The sequence below is a fragment of the Megalobrama amblycephala genome, linkage group LG4 (genome assembly GCF_018812025.1).
Source record: "Megalobrama amblycephala isolate DHTTF-2021 linkage group LG4, ASM1881202v1, whole genome shotgun sequence".
Classification (NCBI taxonomy): Eukaryota; Metazoa; Chordata; class Actinopteri; order Cypriniformes; family Xenocyprididae; genus Megalobrama; species Megalobrama amblycephala.
The window spans coordinates 7,408,238-7,430,065 of NC_063047.1; the positions used below are offsets into that span (position 1 = coordinate 7,408,238).

Below are 21,828 nucleotides of genomic sequence, written 5' to 3' on the forward strand. Positions count from 1 at the left end.
TGCCCCACTACTTGGGTAAACTGACATGATTACTAAAAAAATAGAAATAGGCCTACAGTATAAACAATACATCAGGTCTCATTTTTATTAAATTATTTCTTTGAAACAGCATCAATTAATGTAAAATACTAAATCAAACAGTATATGCAAATTAATGCGTTTTGACAATTTAGTTGAATAACTGAATAATGACAGACAAATCAATTAACATAAAAATAGATACATCTGAAAGGCCAACTTATTGTATTGAAGTGAAAGTGAGTTCATAATAGCAATCGTAGACTATGAATTCTGCTCAGTTAACCTGTAGGTTATGATGAATAATGAAGATGTGTGAAATGTATGTGAAGACTTCAGATGCAAAAGCCTCTAAGTGCCATCAAAACATTTCTTCTAAAAAGAGCATTTTTATCAAGCTTGTATGTTAGGTTCATTAATTTCACTTTAATGGCATTTAATAGGTCCTTTTCATTTCCATTAAAGTGAAATAACTGAACATAAACATACAAGCTTGATAAAAATGATCATTTTAAAAGAACATTTCAGAAGGCACAATTGAAGTCTTCATATTCAAATTAAATATCTCCCTGAATTATAATAATTATTACTTTATATATTAACTTTTCACTTCGAAATAAAACAAATATTTTACCTTACAAATCTGAATTAATTAGTGTTCACAAATCTTCCATTTATAAATAGACAAATAAATAACCATAAATAGCCTACATCCATCCATCCATCCTACACTGGCCACTAGAGGGCGCGCGCTCTCCCGTTTGCGCACGCATGCGCAGTCGCTCCCTTCCAGCCCCAATAACAATCATTGAAAACGAACAGCAACCCCGAAGATTCATACTTCATCAGGCCTTTATTTTTCAACAGACCGATTCCACCATGACAGAATTACGACACCGAGTAGCAACGGAAAAAGAGCTGCAGCATCAACACTCGGAGGATAAGGTACCAAATAAAGAGAGAGATGTGGAGAGATATGTGTTGTTATGGCTATCATATGAGCTACATGCTGTCATACATTGAGAGAGAGAAAAAAAACGGTAATGGGTCGTTATGTTTCTGGATCCCGCTTGCAAGTGTCATGCCACAGCATCCTTTAATGCGCTGGTTTGAGAAACGATTGTCTCTAGCATTCATGAGTGTAGCAGATTATAGCTCGTGGAGAGAATTTAAGCATCATCATTGGTCTCGAGCTGATGTTTTTCTTGTCCTGCTCATGTACTGAAGAAATCCTGCTTGTGTCCCAACAAAACAAAACACTGCTATCAGGCCTCAGTGTATTTCTTGCAGTGCTATGTTGTTGAAAAAATTTAATTAAGTGGCATGAACAATCCCTGCCCTGTTCAGTTTAGGACAATGAGGTTAAACTCTTCTGGATAAGCTGTGCTTTCAGCAGAGATAGACGATATCTGGAGTGCATGGACTGATCTTCATACTGTGTGGACATTTTAAGGTGGAAAACATGGAGAATGAGAGAGACGTGGGCAGATGGGTGAGTCAACATTCATGTGTCAAAAGTCTTTGACCTGTAGGCTCAGGCTCAAAGCTTACAGCAAGATCACGGTATACTAATAAAACTCATTTGAGTGACTAATACTAAGTTAACAGTAAATATTTGTGGATACTTTCTGATTACAAATGTGTTCTCTTTTGTATTTGTCTTTCTTTTTGAGAATCGAAGGGCAGGTTTTGTCGTTTGTTGTGATAAACTACAATCTAAGGAATTCTAGGGTAAACTGTCTTGTACAGGCTTTAATATCTGTAAACATCCTTGTCAATAGTTTCTTTGGTCATATGGTATGTGTGGTTCACCATATAACTTCCTCCTGTTGTATTTTTCCCATAATTTTTAAAATAAGCACAACAGCCCGTTCTATCTTTTGGGCTGGCAACATGATGGAGTTGGAGTTGAAAGAAAAACTTAAGTGTGTATTTATAACTTTGCTTGCTGCAAGTGTAGTGACAGGGTCTCCATCATGCTAAATAGATTAATTTTTCATCTGGAACCCTGAGACTAAGATACTGGATCATGCAAATTAAACCTTGCATTCGCATATCAGTGGTCGTCAGGCAAATGTACTCTAACCATCTATTTTTTTCTGTCTAGCATCTGTCTCTTTGTTATTTAAAGTCAGCATGAAAGTTTGCAACCTATTTTGCTTCCATAGTCTAGCATATTTCAAAGTGAAAGAGAATATTCATTGTAGGTTTTGTGATTTTCCCATTTATCCATTGGTGATTTATTGGATCATTAAAATAAGCCATTACATACAGAGTCTTTTTGATAATATTCCTGCTTTTCAGATTTTGATTTCATTTCAAAAATTTATTTCCCCTAGAAATTAAAATTCTTTCATCATTTACTCACCCTCATGTTGTTGCAAACCTGTATGACTTTCTTTCTTCTGTGGAACACAAAGTATATTTTGAAGAATGTTGGTGACCAAACAGTTTTGGTGATCATCGACTTCAAATGTATGGAGGAAAAAAAAAAAAACCTTTAAAAAAAGAAAATCATTCAGGTTTGGAATGACACAAGGGTGAGTTTTTGTGTGAACTATCCCTTTAAGTTGAAATACGATTATTGATAAATAATTATGAATAGCCAATTTATATTGGTCTTATGAAAAATAATTATGATATGGTCACACACCAGTGCATCCAACCAAAATGTTTTTTTTTTCCCCCTTTCTTTTTTTTTTGCATTATATCTTTAACCCATTTCCCAGTATATTACATGCACAGATTTGTATTTGTGTTACTGTGAGAGTTTGAGAATTTTAAGTGTTCATTTGAGAGGTGAGAGAGGCCTGCTGAGTTTATTACATTAGACTAAACTATGCCATTGTAATGAAATGGAGAAAGCCACCGTGTCCCTGTTTAGGATAAAGTACACTATAGGGTCAAAAGTGTGGACAACTCGCCCATATGTGCTTGTCTTGATTAATATTTGACAAACTGTCAAAACCATGGCTGTTTATAGTTAATTTGCTGCTATAACAGCTTCTCTATTGTCAGATTTAGTATTTTTTGTGCACAATAGTCCAATTTTTTCACTCCAGACCAAATAATTTTACTGGTGGCTTACTACAGTGCCACGTTGAAAGTCACAGAGCTCTTTAGTACGGCCCATTCTACTGTAAATTGTTTGCCTAGGGTATGTTCTGTGGCAGTGTGGCACCTGATTTCATGCACCTGTTAAGCAAGAATGTAGCTGAAATTAGAAGGAGGATGTCCTGGTGTTATATTGTATAAGGAAGTTAAGCTGCCTCTTTACCATCTCTGATAAACGACAGCCCAGAAGTCATTCATTTCAACTGGAGAGTGGTGCAGGAGTTCCGATCATATGTGTATGCAGAATTTGCAGATTACATTAATATTTGAATGCATTGAAATATTTGAATTTTTGTGGCTCGACAGTATGCAGCTGCTAGATCGAATGTGATGTATTCTAACCAAAAAAAAGTTATTCTTTAAAGGGGTCATGACATGAGAAATCAAATTTGCCTTTATCTTTTGATGCTGCAAATTTCATAGCTTAAAACATCTTCACTAAGTGTTTATTTGATCAAGCTCCAAAAATGACTCGTTTGGATATTGTGGGATCTGTGACATCACGCAGGCAAATGCAGCCTGCCTGCAGAGCAAGACCATAGTTTTACATCATTTCACCATAGGCTCCGCCCACTGGCGTAACAGCTGACATTTGCCTACACTGGATGTGAGCGGCACGTCACGTTAAAAGCAAATAGAACCCATTATAATCACTGACGCTGTCTACACTGGATACAGTATACAGACCTGTTCGCTTTCTGATGTACGTGCTTGAGTCTGTCGACAACAGGACAAATGAAAGAGTGAATGGAAGCATAAAGGCATATTCGCTTTGACGCATCATGTTTAAACAGCTCATTTTCTCATTTCTGTAGAGGCTTCAGAAGGATCCTAGCATCAAGAACAAGTGGATTGTTTATTTTTAATGGCGTCGTGGATCGTGTCGGAGGATTAAATGTTTGTTCTGAGAATTTCTCTGCAGATTGTTTTGTAAATGAGGCACAGTGGGGCTCGATATACTCAAGGCAAAGTTCTTTTTTGTTCTTCACTTAGGGGTAAAACGAAGTTCGAAATACGAGAACAGCAAAATACTTTTAGTGAACATCCGACGCCGCACACTCTGCTGAGAGTGGGGTTTAGATGAAAATGTGCTGCGCACTATCCTCTCAATAACAAAATAATCACACAACAAAAATGAGAAAACAGCAAGAATTTTGAAAAGCATCTGATCATAGCAACGTGGACATGTTAGAACGAGTTCTGCAATTCGTCACTCCAGTAGTCACGTCACTTTTATTTATATAGATTAGATTGCTTAAAATCAAGCAGCTTTACAGTATTAAACATGAAAAACATTGTCAGTGTCTCGTTAGATCAGAATTACAACTTCATTTTCTACTATAAAGCAGCTCTCCAGTGTGTTCACGTTTTCATTTGGGAAATCTGACCTCGACTGACTCAACACAAGAAATGAAGTGGAAAAAATTTCCACGTGAAAGAAAGCAGAGCCTCCACACACACCTACCTATTACGTAATAGCCACGGACCATAATTCAAAGGTGTTTACCAGCCGTAGCAAACTGGAAAGTTAGCTTTGCAAGCTGTTTCAAACTCCCAAAACAAACTCCAAACAAACTTTGTTTTGCCTTGATTTTGTTCGAAATGACGTCACATCAGTTCATTCTTCGATTTGGCTTGAAGTATATTGGTGCCTTAATGGAGGGTTCGCAAAGAAACTTTTGTTGACAGATGAAGCAGTCAGCTGTATTGGATCTGACAGCAGCTACATTGCAAACCGGTCATAATGATGTCTGTAAATGACGGTTCAAACACTTACTTGTGTGCAATACAGTAGTGGCTGTTTACTGATAATCAACTTTATTTTAATTAACTTTAAATAAACTTTATTAACATTATAAGTAAACCTCAAGGAACATATTAAAGTAATAAAGAAATCCATGTCATGGCCCTTTAAACACTTTTTGCCAAAAGTGTGGTTATAAATAATTATTTAAGCAATTATTTATGCTGATTATGCGGCCATTTGTTTTGTGTGGATGTTCATACATTCATTAAAGGTGCCCAAGAATGCTTTTTCACAAGATGTAATATAAGTCTAAAGTGTCCCCTGAATGTGTCTGTGAAGTTTCAGCTCAAAATACCCCATAGATATTTTTAAATTAATTTTTTTTAACTGCCTATTTTGGGGCATCATTAACAATGCACTGATTTACACTCAGCACCGCCCCCTTAAATCACGCGCTCCCTGCCACACGAGCTGTCGACTATATTACAGCGCATTTACAAAGTTCACACAGCTAATATAACCCTCAAATGGATCTTTACAAGATGTTCGTCATGCATGCTGTATGCATGCTTCGAATTATGTGAGTAAAGTATTTATTTGGATGTTAACGTTTTATTCTGAGTGAATTTGAGGCTGTCCTCCGTGGCTAACGGCTAATACTACACTGTTGGAGAGATTTATAAAGAATGAAGTTGTGTTTATGAATTATACAGACTGCAAGTGTTTAAAAAATGAAAATAGCGACGGCTCTTGTCTCCGTGAATACAGTAAGAAACGATGGTAACTTTAACCTCATTTAACAGTACATTTGAAACATGCTAACGAAACATTTAGAAAGACAATTTACAAATATCACTAAAAATATCATGATATCATGGATTATGTCAGTTATTATTGCTCCATCTGCCATTTTTCGCTGTTATTCTTGCTTACCTAGTCTGTTGATTCAGCTGTGCACATCCAGACGTTAATACTGGCTTGTGTAATCCCTTGAACATGGTCTGGCATTATGCAAATATTGGGGGCGTACATATTAATGATCCCGACTGTTACGTAACAGACGGTGTTATGTTGAGATTTGCCTGTTCTTCGGAGGTCATTTAAACAAATGAGATTTATATAAGGAGGAGGAAACAATGGAGTTTGAGACTCACTGTATGTCATTTCCATGTACTGAACTCCTATGCCAAGGTAAATTCAATTTTTGAATTCACCTTTAATTTTACCGTGGCAAAAATGCAGAGGGTAATGGCTGCTTTGTGGCCCGATTTGAAAGTTCAGTGCAACTGCCACTAGGGGGGAAATGCGTCAATCATATGCGATGTCGGAGATGGTGAAAAGTTGGTTCCTCCTGCTTAAGCATCAAATACTGCTTCGAATACATTACACATTATGTTTTGAATGAATGTGACATGTTTAACACACCCTTACATCAGTCATCTATTTTAAAGATTGTCACTGATATTGTGTCTGTTGGGGAATTCCACATTTCCAGATGGCTAACGCTGCTGTCCGCCAATTTCGCAGAAGTGTTGCTCATACTCTAAGACGAGCTAGGGCCGAATCTGGCAGGAAGACTGAAAATGTCTCTCTTAGGAAGAGTGGGATGTCCTCAGTTCCTGATAAGCTATTTGTAGTCGGTGGGGAGTTTAAGAGACGGGGAGGAGGTGGGCGGGATGAGGGAGGGTATTTTTAACTCTGACATCTTGAATATCAGGATGTAGCCCGTCTCCATGGAAACCCTGGATCCTTCTCTTGGAGCTCTTGCTTTTAGTTGAGTGTCAGCCATACATGTATGTGTCAGTTAGCTTGAGGGCTCTTTGTGATCAGATCCGAATTATTTATGTCAGACAGAGAAAAAGAGGTTTCTGGAACAATCGTAACAGCTCGACCACTGGTGCTGCCCCATCTGATGATGACAGCCTGTTGCTATGGTGACGAAGGCAGGTCATTTGTAATTGCGCATGCAGACCTTTTAGATACAGATGCTGCCTTATATAGCCTAAACATTAAATGGGGTCTGTGTTTACCATTAATTCATGCTTTCAAACAACTTTTGTAATGGCCTCAGTTTTATTGGGCCATTCACATTAGCTTTCATGATGCTGGAAAAAACAGCAACCATCGACGAGAGCATGAGCTGAGTAAACTACTGTTCAAAGGTTTGGGGTCAGTCAATAAGATTTTTTAAATGTTTTTGAAAGAAGTCTCTTGTGCTCACCTAGGCTGCATATATTTAATCAAAAATATATTAAAAACAGTAATATTGTGAAAAATTATTACAATTTAAAACAAACATTTTTATACAGTATATTTTAAATTTATTCCTGTAATGTCAAAGCTGAATTTTCAGTGTCACATGAATTTTAATATGCTGATTTGGTATTATTAAAATGTTGTTATTGTTGGAAACGGATGTGCTGCTTAATATTTTTGTGAAGACGGTGATATATTTTGCCTCTTTGATGAATACTAGAAAGTTCAGAAGAACATTTAGCCTATTTGAAATAGAAATCTCAACAATGTAAAAGTCTTTTCTGTCACTTTTGACCAATTTAATGCATCCTTACAAAATCTTACTGACCCCAAATTCTTGAACAGTACTGCAAAATTCTTTGCTAATGAACAAAACTGTTTTTGATGGATGAGTTCACATGTTCTGAATTTTTCTTCTCTCCAACCATCTCCAGGGCTCTGAGACAGAGGGCAAGGAGAGAGATGGAGCCTCAGACAATGAGACTAAATCAGATTCTGGGGTTCCTGAGGTTCCTGTTTCTGCTGATGACACACCAGAGGTTCTCAACAAAGCCCTCTCTGGCCTTTCCTCACGGTAAACATCTCTAAATCAACAATTAAAATAGAATTAACATGGCTCTTTAGTAAATTAAAATGCGTTTGCATGTCATGTAATATAAAAAGTGTCCTGCTCCAGAGCAGATTATTGGTATGCTGTTGTGAACACCGGATGATTCGTTCAATAAAAAGGCCACCAGAGCTTTTAGTCCTTGCATTAGGAAGATTATATTTCCACTCAATATGCTTTGCGCTAATGTGTTTGTCTCTCCTGCAGATGGAGGAACTGGTGGGTGAGGGGCATCCTGACCCTGGCTATGATCTCCTTCTTCTTTATCATTATTTATTTGGGTCCGATGGTGCTGATGATGATTGTGAGTATCTTCTCTACCTGTTGTTGTAGACACCAAGGGATGTGGACACTTAAGAAAAACAAGCTGCTCAAATGTCATAATTTTAGAGAAAAACGGCTAGTTTTGAAGCTCCCAAATGCAGCATCAAACGTTTGGTATTTGTTTTCACATGACTGATTTGTGTCTACAGTCTCAACTGCCTCCTGGTGTAGATTTTTAATTAGTCTTAATTAATCTCTTTTGTTTGTTGGTTGCATTTACACTTTCATCAATCTGATAACAACCCCGATAAGCGTGACAAATTGTTTAGTAAATGAAGAGTAAATGAAGTCTATGATGCATGTGCAAGCAGAGAGACAATTATAATAGATTATAAGGAAGATTGTGTTGGTAATTTCTCAAATCACCAACCAATTTTCTGGTTTGTCATCATCTTGTAAAGTTGATGACACTTATGGGAAATAAAGGAATGTACCAGATTCCAGGTTATGGATAAATCTAGTTACAACTGCAGATATGAGAGCCATAAAAGTTTTTTTTTTTTTTTTTTTTTTTTGCACATGACAGATGAGCACTGATGTTGTTTATTCTGTTAACATGATTAAACATTATTACTCTATTACTTATTATTACATTATTACTATTAGTGCTTATGAGACCTCTCTGAATAATAAATGTCCACTTTGTTTCATGATCTGGCTACAGATTACAGATACTGTAGCCGATACATATTTTTATGTTATAGCTGCTTCCTATTAAAATCTATATTATTATGTATTAAAATATGATTAAAATGCACTACATAGTCAAATCAATAGTTCTTTTCAATGTCAAAACAAATTTTGATGCTTAATTGAATTTAGGCTTCAAAATGTTTTAATCAATAGTATAAAATATGCATAATTATTCATTCTGAAGTGAGTACTTTAACAAAGTCAAATAGATGGGACCTCTGTTATAGGCAAGCAAGTACTCTTGAATAAATCTTTTCTCTGGGGTGTTATTGTTAACTAAATCTGTTTTAAAAATTAGGTAATTATGATAATTTATAAAATACAATATATATGTATTGTTATTATAATATATTAATTATTTTTTACAATTTTAAAATATTAAAATATAAATATTAGATGGAAAAACTTTAAAAATGAAAATTAGAAATGCTGCCTTGGCTAACTGAAATAAGTTGAAGTATTAAAATGACTAAAACTAAAATAAAAGTTAAGGCTATATAGAAATATAAAAAAGCTAATAATGATAGCTACATAACAACATTATTAAAACCTGAACTAAAATGAAAAGTGAAAATATAAAAATGTAAAATATTATATACTATATAATAATAATGCTTTGCTCTAATTTTACCACAATATTAGCACTAGTTGGTGCAACATTATTTAAAATCCAAAAATAGTTGGAAAAGAGTATCCACAATTAATTAACCAAATTTAACAGACAATGCATTTGCATAATGATGTTTAATTTTTAATAATGGCCAAAAACTGTATATCATATTTCCAATAAGCTTTATTTACTGCCAATTATAGCCTTATACACAAGAGGTATTCTTGCTTTCAAAAACAGCTAGACAGTAGCACACCCATTGGCTTTTTATTGTCCTCTGTGTGTCTTCCACAGGTGCTATGTGTTCAGATCAAGTGCTTCCAGGAGATCATCACAATTGGTTACAGTGTGTATCACTCTTACCACCTGCCCTGGTTCAGAACACTAAGCTGGTGAGACCTGCGACACACACCTGCCACCTTCATTTTCACGCTTCATTGTCTCTCCCTCCCTCCCTGTTCTCATTATCTTTCACTCCAGATCTCTCTCTCTGTCTCTCTCCCACTGCGCTATGCCTGTAATTAGAGGGCATCATCACTTTCATCTTATCATAATATGGCTCTTGATGTGTTACAAGTTCTTTCATTTTCTGTGTTGCATTAGTAACCGCTGCACTTGTTTATTCGTCCAGCTATACATGCTATCACCAGCTGTATAGAGGTATGAGAAATTCACTCTGGTTTAGACCGCAGTCTAAACTGTAGTCTAGTTTGTTTGAAATGTTGCAGGAAAGATTCACCAAGTTTTATTAATGTGAAAATACTAATGAGTTTTTAAATACAGGGTTAACATTTTTTAAATCTGGCAAAACTGTCAGTTATGTCAGTATGAATGTGTAGAATCTCTGGAATGGTAATCTGAGTGAAAAATTCCCCTTTCGAGTGAATCTCATAAAGAAATGTCATATTTCACCCCCAAAATAAAAAAGAAAGAACTTTGAATTAATTTATGAACAAAGAAAGGAAAAGGGATAGTTTACCCAAAAATGAAAATTTCTGTCATTAATTACTCACCCTCATGTCATTCCGAACCCGTAAGACTTTCATTCATCTTTGGAACACAAATTAAGATCTTTTTGATGAAATCTGCAATCTAAAAAATGCTGGGTTGTTTTAACCCAAATTTGGGTCAAGGAAATGTTTTAATTAAAGTTTTAACCCAGTGGTTGGGTTGAAACAACCCAGCATTTTTTAGAGTATGAGAGCTTTACGTCCCTCCATAGATAGCTACGCGACTACCACGTTGACGCTTCAAAAAGTTCATAAAGAGATTGTAAAACTAATCCATATTTGCTTTATATGATGAAGAGATTGAATTTAGAATTTTATTCTCTTATAAACATATTTATTTATATATAAAAACCTTATTACTGAAATGCACAAATACATTTAAAAAAAAATTTTTTTTTAATTAAAGTGCACTAAAATCTACCAAGGAATCATTTGTGCAATACAGTTTAAATAGCAATAATTTTATAAAAAAAAAATAAAATTTCTAATTTCTATTAAAAAAAAAAAAAAAAAAAAACTTCAAGGCTTCAATATCTTTTTGCAAAATATCTTTCTGATTTTTATTTTGGGGTGAGCTATGAGATGGGTGTGATTCATCCTGTTTCAAAACTTTTCTTTGAGTTTGTTTTTAGGTTTTATATATTAGTTATTTTGCAAATCAGATATAAGTAGAACCATTTCTCTACTTTAGTCCTGCTGTGTAGCCTAACACACCATTCTTCTGTGGTCATAATCCTAGTCAGCTGCTGATCAGCTAAAGTCTGACCATTTCCTACATCTCCTATTGCTGTCAAATGCCCCATTATAATTGCTTTCACAAGCATTAGAAACACTTTGAATAATGACTGCATGTGAAAGGCCTTTGACATTATGATGACTGACGACTGTAACGGTTTTTGTCAGGTACTTCCTGTTGTGTGTGAACTACTTCTTCTATGGGGAAACGGTGACTGATTATTTCTTCAGTTTGGTGCAGAGGGAGGAGCCACTACGCATCCTCAGCAAATACCATCGCTTCATTTCCTTTGCCCTGTACCTCACAGGTCAGAAACTTCTCTGTCACATAAGCATGGTACTTCATTTCATCATTGGTGTTTCTGGAGGCTTAAAGGCCTTGGGAAACTTTAATAACTTATAGTTATCACAGTTAGTTCTAAGTTCAACAACTCCCACTTTCCCACACAGTGCTGAAGGCAAAGTCAGATGCAGTCTTGAAGACATGCTTTATATTACCAGTTCGAATGAGGCGTGGTGATTTTGCTTAAGGGTTTTTTTTTTTTTTTTTTTTTTGGGGTGCATTTTTTTTGTCATAGGTATGAAGCTCAAGTCATGCAGGATGTGGTTAGGCTCTCTGCCTGTCTACGCACCCCTCGCTCATTTTCTCTTACAAAAAGATGCAAGACAGCAGATTTCATACATGAGTTATAATCTTATTATGTTTATTGTCAAACAGTACTTTTGAAGCAGGAAAAAAAAGTACAAATTGTGTACGATTAATATATTATAACACATCAAACCACAATATTTAACAAAAAAAAATCACTTTGGTCAAAATATATAATATGTAAAAATTATATATACACACACACACACACACAACAATATACATATTAAACACACACAAATAAAAAAAATATTTATTTTAAATATTAAAAATAGAGCAATAGGCTAGAAAGCTTTGGATGGAAAATCAACTTCTAAAACAGCTGAATTATAAATAGGCCTGATCTCCTTGTGGAACGTCACTTCAGTTACTTTTATGTATTGCTGGTTTTCAGATGCTCCACATATGGCATTTGATTGCATAATGTCCATAATCCATCATGTGCTTTATTCATTTTTAAAACCTGAACAGTTGGTTACAGTGCTCTCTCTTGCTTGAGACAAATCATGTCATATCTTGCCATATATGGTCTAAGAGTAAGACAAATAGTCAAAGTTCCTTTTGTCAATTTGTTAGGTAGACTGTTAAAAAAAGTATAAACCTTCCATGTACTTCAGATCATTATTTTATTTAGTTTCAGACTGTCTTTTATGTGTGGTTGGTTTAATACCGGCTGGCTCCTGTCAAACAGGGCATAATTAGTGACACTGTGACTGGCCAAAAATAGTCGCATAGACATGTGGTGATGGCATTGGTGGAACTGTCTGTTTTACCAGATGTCTGTTTCTTTCACAGGGTTCTGCATGTTTGTTCTGAGCCTGGTGAAAAAACACTATCGCCTGCAGTTCTACATGGTGAGTGAGTGTGTAAATGTGGCAGTTAATCTCTCTTTTTTTTTTTTTTTTTTTTTTATTCACATGCTCACATATTTACGTACACATGTATTTGTCATGCATGTCAGCCTGCATGACGTTTTTGCTGATATTAATCATGGTGGCCACAGACCCTACACGTTTCTTATCTTTTTCCTTGTCATAGAATCACTAACAAGTGGCAGAAAGAATGAGATGAAAATAAAAATAATAAACTGTATGAAATAAACCCTAGTATAAAAAGAAATACCTTCCATAACTTCAAATCAAGACATGATCAAGTCATCTTGACTAGGTGCAGACTGGGTCACTGAAGACTTACCCATGAGTTTTTATTAATAGGGGAAGTTCCTCCTTTATGTCTCTCTTGTGTCAAGTTCCTTTGATTGTTAAGCATATTCTGTTGAATTGTCATTTTTATGATGCTGCTAAAAAACTTTCAGGGTGCGTTCACACTTGTCATGTTTGGTTCGATTAAAACGAACCCTGGTGCGATTGCTCGGTTACTGTGGTTCATTTGAACATATGTGAACGCTGCCATCCGAACCCCGGTGCGCACCAAACAAGCGGACCGAGACCGCTGAAAAGATGGGTCTTGGTCCGCTTCCAAACGAACTCTGGTGCGGTTCGAATGATATATGAACGCAACACTGACCAAAGACATGTAACCGAACCAAAAACAGGAAGACGAGACCCTAAAATGGACAGAATCCTCACGCATGTCGGTTTTTCTCGTCATAGTCGCGAGTTTGCCCATCACAGGCATCAGACGTGCGTCTCCACACAGCAGATCGTTTGTGTATGTGACGGATGGATTCCCGCTGCTGTTTTGACTACTTTGCACATTTTATAAGCTCTTCACGAGTTCCCAGCTGGCCAAAATACCATCACATGCAGGCTACGCACCGCTACACACACACACACACACACACACACACACACACACACACAACGAGCGCATTTACCTCAGAAAACATTGTTTTGGATGTTCGGTAAGTTCCGTCTCAAAATAGGTAATACGTCATAAAATCCGACCAATCACGTTGTGAATGTATCCCTATGAATGAAGGTTCGGTATCGTTTGGTTCGGTGATAAAATTGCCAATCTGAACGCTAATTAGACCAGGACTAAATGTTTTTTTTTTTTCTTCTTTGGTCCGGACCAAATGAACCAAACGAACCGAACTGTGTGAAGTGTGAACGCATCCTCAGAAATGTATCACCCGAATGTATTTTAGATTTTCTATCTTACATTAAGTTGAAATGTTTTATATAATAATGTAAATTTTATGGATGAAATTGACCTTTGTGTCTGCCATGTAAATAGCCATGATGCTAACATGGTGTAAAAATGTAATAATCAAACAAACAAAATCCTTGTCATAGAACTGCCTTTTGTCCCAGATTTGAAGTGAATAGAGCTATTCATCTCGTCTTTCTCTCTCCCCAGTTCGGTTGGACTCATGTGACCCTGCTGATTGTGGTGACTCAGTCCCACTTAATCATTCATAACCTGTTTGAGGGGATGATCTGGTAAGTTGATGCTTCCTGTGTTCCACTGTCAAACACCATTTTACACTTTTAAAAATTTAAACTTTACAATCCTGTTTCATCCCAGGATGAACAGTACAACAGTACAGATAATTTTCTGGTGTAGGTGATCTGTTTGTATAAGGTAATCTGTTTCTGTGTGCACAGGTTTATTGTTCCCATCTCCTGTGTTATCTGTAATGACATCATGGCTTATATGTTTGGCTTCTTTTTCGGTCGCACCCCTCTCATCAAGGTTTGTGTTTTTGGGCTGCATTTATTTATTTATTTTATTAAAAATATTGTGAAATTGCTAAAATCTGAAGAAAAAAAAGTGTTACCTTTTGACACATGAGAAAATATAAAACTCTTTACTGTCCATTTTGATCAATTAAATGCATCATTGCTAAATAGAAGTATTATTTCTTTAAAGGTGCCCAATAATGCTTTTTCACAAGATGTCATATAAGTCTAAGGTGTCCCCTGAATGTGTCTGTGAAGTTTCAGCTCAAAATACCCCATAGATTTTTTTAAATTAATTTTTTTAACTGCCTATTTTGGGGCATCATTAACAATGCACTGATTTACACTCGGCGCCGCCCCCTTAAATCGCGTGCTCCCTGCCACACGAGCTGTCGACTATATTACAGCGCATTTACAAAGTTCACACAGCTAATATAACCCTCAAATGGATCTTTACAAGATGTTCGTCATGCATGCTGTATGCATGCTTCGAATTATGTGAGTAAAGTATTTATTTGGATGTTAACGTTTTATTCTGAGTGAATTTGAGGCTGTCCTCCGTGGCTAACGGCTAATGCTACACTGTTGGAGAGATTTATAAAGAATGAAGTTGTGTTTATGCATTATACAGACTGCAAGTGTTTAAAAAATAAAAATTGCGATGGCTCTTGTCTCCGTGAATACAGTAAGAAACGATGGTAACTTTAACCTCATTTAACAGTACATTAGCAACATGCTAACGAAACATTTAGAAAGACAATTTACAAATATCAGTAAAAATATCATGATATCATGGATTATGTCAGTTATTATTGCTCCATCTGCCATTTTTCGCTGTTGTTCTTGCTTACCTAGTCTGATGATTCGGCTGTGTGCAGATCCAGACGTTAATACTGGCTTGTGTAATCCCTTGAACATGGACTGGCATTATGCAAATATTGGGGGCGTACATATTAATGATCCCGACTGTTACGTAACAGTCGGTGTTATGTTCAGATTCGCCTGTTCTTCGGAGGTCGTTTAAACAAATGAGATTTATATAAGAAGGAGGAAACAATGGAGTTTGAGACTCACTGTATGTCTTTTCCATGTACTGAACTCTTGTTATTTAACTATGCCGAGGTAAATTCAATTTTTGAATCTAGGGCACCTTTAAATCTATCGTAGTGACCCCAAACCTATAAACATTAATGTATTAAAATTGAATTTATAACCTTAAGCCATATTTATAATTTTAGCAATTGTTTTTATTCAGATGGTCTTTTTAGTGGATGTTCACACAGGTGTCCTAGCTGGTGTAATTCATCACATTAACTAAAAATTACCCACTAATGCAGTTACATTCATGCCTTTTTTTTAGTGTGGCTCAAGTGTCAATACTTTATGTGACTTCTGTGTAATGTTGTGTATTGTTAGTACAGTTCTCTTAACAATGATGTTTCTCTGCAGTTGTCTCCTAAGAAAACGTGGGAGGGGTTTATCGGTGGCTTCTTCGCCACTATTGTTTTTGGAATCCTAGTGAGTAATAGCCTACTTCCTGTTCTTCGTCTGGTCTTCACTGAATGTTTTTATGTAGATTTGGAAACTTGAAAATTGCCTTGATTGACACTTTAGAAAGGGCTGATATAGTTCCTTCTTTACCTTTTTTACTTAATATGTTTAATGAGATGCATCTGAAAAATAACAAATACCTTTCTCGCCTTCTCCAGCTGTCATATGTGATGGCAGGTTACCGCTACTTTGTGTGTCCAGTTGAGTTTAACAATGACTCCAACAGATTCACAGTGGACTGTGAGCCATCTGAGCTCTTCCAGCTTCAGGACTACGGCCTGCCATCTGTACTTCAGTCCATCACGGGCTGGGTAAAACACACACTTACATGTACACGGTCTGTTAGACACTTACTCCACATGTCTCTCATTTGGTCTGTCCTCTGTGTTTTTTGTTTTTTTTTTGCTGATTTTATGTCTGTGTTTGTCACAGCCATGTGCTTACTCTCCACTCACTGTGAATGTGTCACAGCTCTGCTTCACTGTCACTGTCAACATTCTTTGGACCACAAAAACACAATGTTTTAACCGAAAGCAACTCAAATCCTTCAAGTGTTCCGTATTTTGAAAATGCTTACAAAAAAATTCAGTGTCTTACACATTTCCATCTCTCTCCCATTTTCTTTTTAGACCACAGTAAAGCTGTATCCTTTCCAAATCCACAGCATCGCCCTGTCTAGCTTTGCCTCCATCATGGGACCTTTTGGAGGCTTTTTCGCCAGCGGCTTCAAAAGGGCCTTCAAAATCAAGGTGGGTGTAATTTGTCCACCCACAAATCATACAGATCTGAAAAAACTACAGCTTTCTTCACTACATGGCATGCCCATACAGTAACAGTAAAAGATCAATTTAGATGTATATCAGACTACCTGAACAGTTTCCTGTCCTGTGTTTGACACTCTGGTCATACTGTCTCTGTGCTGTCCATCTTTGCAGGATTTTGCAAACACCATTCCAGGTCATGGAGGAATCATGGACCGCTTCGACTGTCAGTACCTCATGGCCACATTTGTAAATGTTTACATTGCCAGCTTTATCAGGTAGGACCGTTATTATATAAACTGCCCTTTATCTTATGCTCACCAATGCTTTATTTGATCAAAAATACAGTAAAAACAGCAAAATTGTAAAATATAATTACAGTTTTCAATAATTGTTGTAAATTATTCTGTGTTCACGGCACCTCGTATTTACCGAAATCTTGAGATGACAACATGTGACGTTATATTCGGAGCTGTTCACGTCCTCGGACTGGGAATTATGCGTTTCTATGGCACCACTATCAATGCCTAAATGAATCTACAGCGCTCACGTGGTACACGTGGGGGCTTTCAGAAAACTCCCATCCTATAAGCTGTAATTACGAGCACACTTTTTACAAGCTAGAATCTTGTAACTACAGGAATTACGAGGTGGCATGAACGCAGGATCAGAGCGAACAAATCAAGGCAAAAGAGCTTTCAGGGAACACCCACTCCCGTAAAAGCACCGCTAATGATGTAATGATATTGGCCTTGTTATGCTGTCAAAAAAGTGGGCAGACTCTAATGCATTCTATCGTTCTATATCTTTGTTAGGTTAAAGTGTTAGTTCACCCAAAAATGAAAATTATGTCATTTATTACTCACCTTCATGCCGTTCTACTACATCTGTAAGACCTTCGTTCATCTTCGGCAAAATTAAGATATTGTTATTGTCCGATGGCTCACTGAGGCCTCTATTGAGAGCAAAGCCATTCAAACTCTCAAGGTCCATAAAGGTACTAAAACATATTTAAAACAGTTCATGTGAGTACAGTGGTTCTACCTTAATATTATAAAGCGACAAGAATACATTTTGTGCGCCAAAAAAACTAAATGAAGACTTTTCAATAATATCTTACATGGGCCGATTTCAAAACACTGAATTCGGAGCTTTATGAATCGAATCAGTGAATCGAGGCGCCAAAGTCACCTGGGCTGCGTTCCACTCCAGTTTTAGACATGCACTCGCAAACTTCTCTACACACTTCCCCTCGGGGGGGATCCCTGCCGCCATTTTGAAGTGCGTTCCACTTCGTGAAGTGGACGAGGGAAGTTTACATGGACAGACCCTCGCTCCCTCGATTTTAACCGAGGGAGCGAGTCTACTTCACATGTACACTTCAGGCAGCTCCATAACCCACAACGCAACACGATTATGACGTCACCGCATATCACGTTTAATTTACCCTACCACAAACAATTCTATGATATATTAATTATTTTTTTAAACATTTAAAACACGCATATATACATATAGAATGCTGTATTAAACAAATTTGTAAGGGGAAAAAATAAATAATGAATCAGCTCCATTGCGGATTCCAAGTGATCAAGGGCTTAGGACGTTCCAGTTCAGCCTATTGCAAAGGTTCCGCCAGAAGTGGGCACTCGTGCAACGTAAGCAATGACGTACATCCGAGTCAACGAGACCGAGGGAAGTTAGCGAGGGAAGGACATTTAAAAACCGAACTGGAACGCAGCCGTGATTTCAGCAGTTTAGCCGTTTGATAGGACATCTGAATCACTGATTCGAAACAAAAGATTCATAAAGCTCAGAAGCTTCATGCAGCAGTGTTTTGAAATCGGCCCATATAGATATTGTTGAAAAGTCGTTATTTTTTTTTTTTTTTGGCACACAAAAAAGTATTCTTGTCGCTTTATAATATTAAGATAGAACCACTGAACTCGCATGAACTGATTTAAATATGTTTTTAGTACCTTTATGGACCTTGAGAGTTTGAATGGCTTTGCTCCCAATAGAGGCCTCGCTGAGCCATCGGATTTGTGTTCGGAAGATGAACGAAGGTCTTGCGGGTGTAGAACTAACCCTTTAATTATATGTTTTTCAAAGACTAATATAATAATAGTAATTTACAATCAGAATAATTTTAATCATGTCAGTGTTTCTAGAGCATAAAAACTGTGTGCTTTGAAATTTCCTCTCTTTTAGAGGGCCAAACCCTTCTAAAGTCATCCAACAGCTTCTTGCTTTGAGACCAGACCAACAGCTCCACATCTTTAACTCGCTCAAGGCTCATCTGACAGAGAAAGGCCTGCTTCCTGCCCTAGAAGAAGCAGCCTAACTTTTCGAACCACCCCAGGGACATCCCATCGGAGTGAGCCATAGATAGAGGGAGGAGAGTGCAACGGAACCCGATCCAGGCATGAATGGAAGTGGGAGATGAGATGAGGAATATAAGAAGGGAAACAACGGAAAACTGTACTACAACCTTGGGTCATTCCATTTTCAGTGTGTTTGTGCGAAAGAGTGAATGAACGAGTGTACAAATCAGTGTTTTTGCTTGTCATTTAATTTTTTTTGTGAACGTTTTATGTTTATCACTTATGCCACAAAAGAATATTATATATATATTGAGATGACATTGACATTTGTTGTTACAGTTGTACAATTCCACTTGTGTACAAATGTTCCGTACCTATTGATTGTCTGAATATTTTATAGTGTTTATTGTGTTTTATTTTGTTTTAATGCACTGCTCATCACACTGTCATTTCAACCTCAGGCTAACCTTTTCTTTTTGTTTTTTGTTTTTTTGCTAACCGGTGTTTACATACACCATCATAGTTTCAAAAAAGATTGTATTTCCACTGCAGAGTGCCGTAAATTCTTTTTTTTTTTTTTCATGGTTTTGACATTTTTTGTAACATTATATTTAAAAGCAATATGGTCATTGATATCAAAGGTGTGCTTTAGCCCAGTAGGTGGTGACTATTACAGTTCAGATGTGAGAGAATATATACTGTATACTGTACTTCCTAAAGGTAAGAAAAAGATTCAGATTTTATTATTCAGTGTTTGAGAGGAAGTTCAGACCTTATCAGACTAGAATTACATAGTCCTCTCTGTGGCTTAAATGTTTGTTACGCTGAAACGATCCTTGTGAGCTAAATGAATAGGAAGTGACTTTAATTGTTACTGTTGTTCATAGTTAATAATTAGTTGTTGCTCAGCATTGAAAAAGACCATTTAGAGATTTTGACAGACATCTCACGCTCAATGTTAAATGTTCAAGAATTATTGTTCATTTCTGATTTCCCCCCCCCCCCAAATGTTTTATTGTCACTGAGCAGTTACAAGCTAATCTTTGTCAAACCTAAAAAAAAAAATTCTGTGTGTGTTTGTGAACTGTTACATGCTAAATGCCAAGTAAGGATCAGGTTGGGCCATCAAATCTCAATGACTGTTTTGGTTTTAAATTCATTTCATATGAACCATTTTGTACCATTTCACTGTATGAGACAAAGTCTATATTTCTGTTCCATCTGTTTTATTTTTACCATCACCTACTGTATAAAATCATTGATAAAGGGTCAGAACTATAGTATGTCTTGCTTAAGGTATTTTATTCTCCACTAATACATGTTGATCATTAACACATGCCATAAGCAATATTTATTTATTTATTTATTTTTTAAAAAGGAAACCTTAATGGGTGTCATCGAGCAGCTTTAGAAGAGTAGTTCAGTGGTACAATAACCTGTATGAGGTAATGGGCTAAGGTTAGTCTGTATGTACGGTCCACTGCCATTTAACAGTAAAGATTGATGAGCACATTCTTTCAGACTGGTGTGTATTGATAAAATGGATAAACTATTTAAACTTGTTATGGGCAAGTCATACGTGAGGTATTTTGATCTTATTTTTCAGTTTAAAAAATGTAGTTCTGTTTTTAAAATGCTGTTTGTTTTTGTTTCTATACCCAAAGATAAATGGGTAACTTATTACCTGAGTTTTCTGTGATGGTTAAATTACTTTTTCCTCTTCCAGAAGATGACATTAAGAATCATGTTTGATTGACAACCCAAGACATATACCTTAAGTATGAGTCTTTTATAGCCTGTTTAAATTTTGTTGCTTTTCACTACTGATGCAACAGCACAGCAGTCAATGTATAATATTTCAGTGGTTACCAAACCTGTCCTGGAGGACCCCAGTACTGCACATTTTGTATGTTTCCCTCATTTATCACACCTGATTCAACTCATGTGCTCATTAGTAGAGACAGCAAGACCTGAAATGGGTGTGTCAGAAACAGGGAGACATACAAAATGCGCAGGGTTGGGGGTACTCCAGGACAGGTTTGGGAACCACTGTAATATTTAAAGCCCTTCCATATCTTTACCATCCACCATGCATGTTTTTTTTCTTTTTCAATTCATTACACAAAAAACACACTAAAGTTGTGATCTTCACAAGTGGTGCAGATTTTTTTTTTTTTAAACAATTTATTTCATGGTTGTATTTTATTAGTTCAGTTCAGTTCAGTGTCTTGATTTAATCAAATTATTAGATCTTAATTTTATTAGAATTGCATACATTGTTATTAGTTGCATAAGATTATATATTGTATATGTTTGACATAGAGATTACTCTATTCTTATCTTTTACTGTATTTGAATGGTCCTCTAAGCCAGTCTGTGCTCTGTGTATGTATAGGACCCTGTGCTAAAACATACGAAGCGTACGAAGTCCAGACGTTAACTGAGCAATTTCAATGTTTTATAGTCAACACAACAGAGAGAGAGTTGTTGCTAGGTAAACACTAGTGTCAGGAGAGTGGCCCGAAACATGCTTTGGTGCGGTTACCATAAACATTTATGAAGATACAAATTTATCAAAGTCTTAAATACATGTTTTAAAAAAAAAACTGGCTCGTCTTGTTTCTGTGATTAGTTTATTTACAGATTGATCGTGCTTCCTGAGTTTTGTGCTTGCTTAAAAAAGCTAGCAAGATATTTAGGCTCTTGCGCGTGCCATTCATAGCCAATAGAGGGCGTTAAACCGTCGTTTGTGTGTGTGGTTAACAATCACTAGCGCAAGAGACT

The 21,828-nt window shown here is 36.4% G+C and overlaps 1 protein-coding gene across 2 annotated transcripts; it reads left to right on the forward strand.

Annotated features, from left to right (window-relative positions):
• The first annotated feature begins 774 nt into the window (after positions 1-774).
• On the forward strand, positions 775-20,559 carry cds2 (CDP-diacylglycerol synthase (phosphatidate cytidylyltransferase) 2). 2 transcript variants are annotated; one of them, XM_048187156.1, is made up of 13 exons: positions 775-963; positions 7,570-7,709; positions 7,950-8,046; positions 9,664-9,761; positions 11,283-11,422; positions 12,559-12,617; positions 14,086-14,168; positions 14,334-14,421; positions 15,858-15,926; positions 16,118-16,270; positions 16,589-16,708; positions 16,895-16,998; positions 18,932-20,559. In XM_048187156.1, exons 1-13 carry the CDS (start codon positions 790-792, stop codon positions 19,062-19,064), a joined length of 1,458 nt encoding a protein of 485 aa, XP_048043113.1. In that variant the 5' UTR covers positions 775-789; the 3' UTR covers positions 19,065-20,559. The 2 variants fall into 2 exon arrangements, with proteins under 2 accessions (XP_048043113.1, XP_048043114.1); XM_048187157.1 differs by lacking the exon at positions 775-963 and adding an exon at positions 1,037-1,510.
• Positions 20,560-21,828: the final 1,269 nt, after the last annotated feature.

Coding starts and splice junctions, on each gene's coding strand:
- cds2 (XM_048187156.1), top strand. CDS start 790: ATGCGCAGTCGCTCCCTTCCAGCCCCAATAACAATCATTGAAAACGAA. Junction 11,423..12,558: donor CTTTGCCCTGTACCTCACAG/GTCAGAAACTTC, acceptor TTTCTTTCACAG/GGTTCTGCATGTTTGTTCTG. Junction 14,169..14,333: donor CTGTTTGAGGGGATGATCTG/GTAAGTTGATGC, acceptor CTGTGTGCACAG/GTTTATTGTTCCCATCTCCT.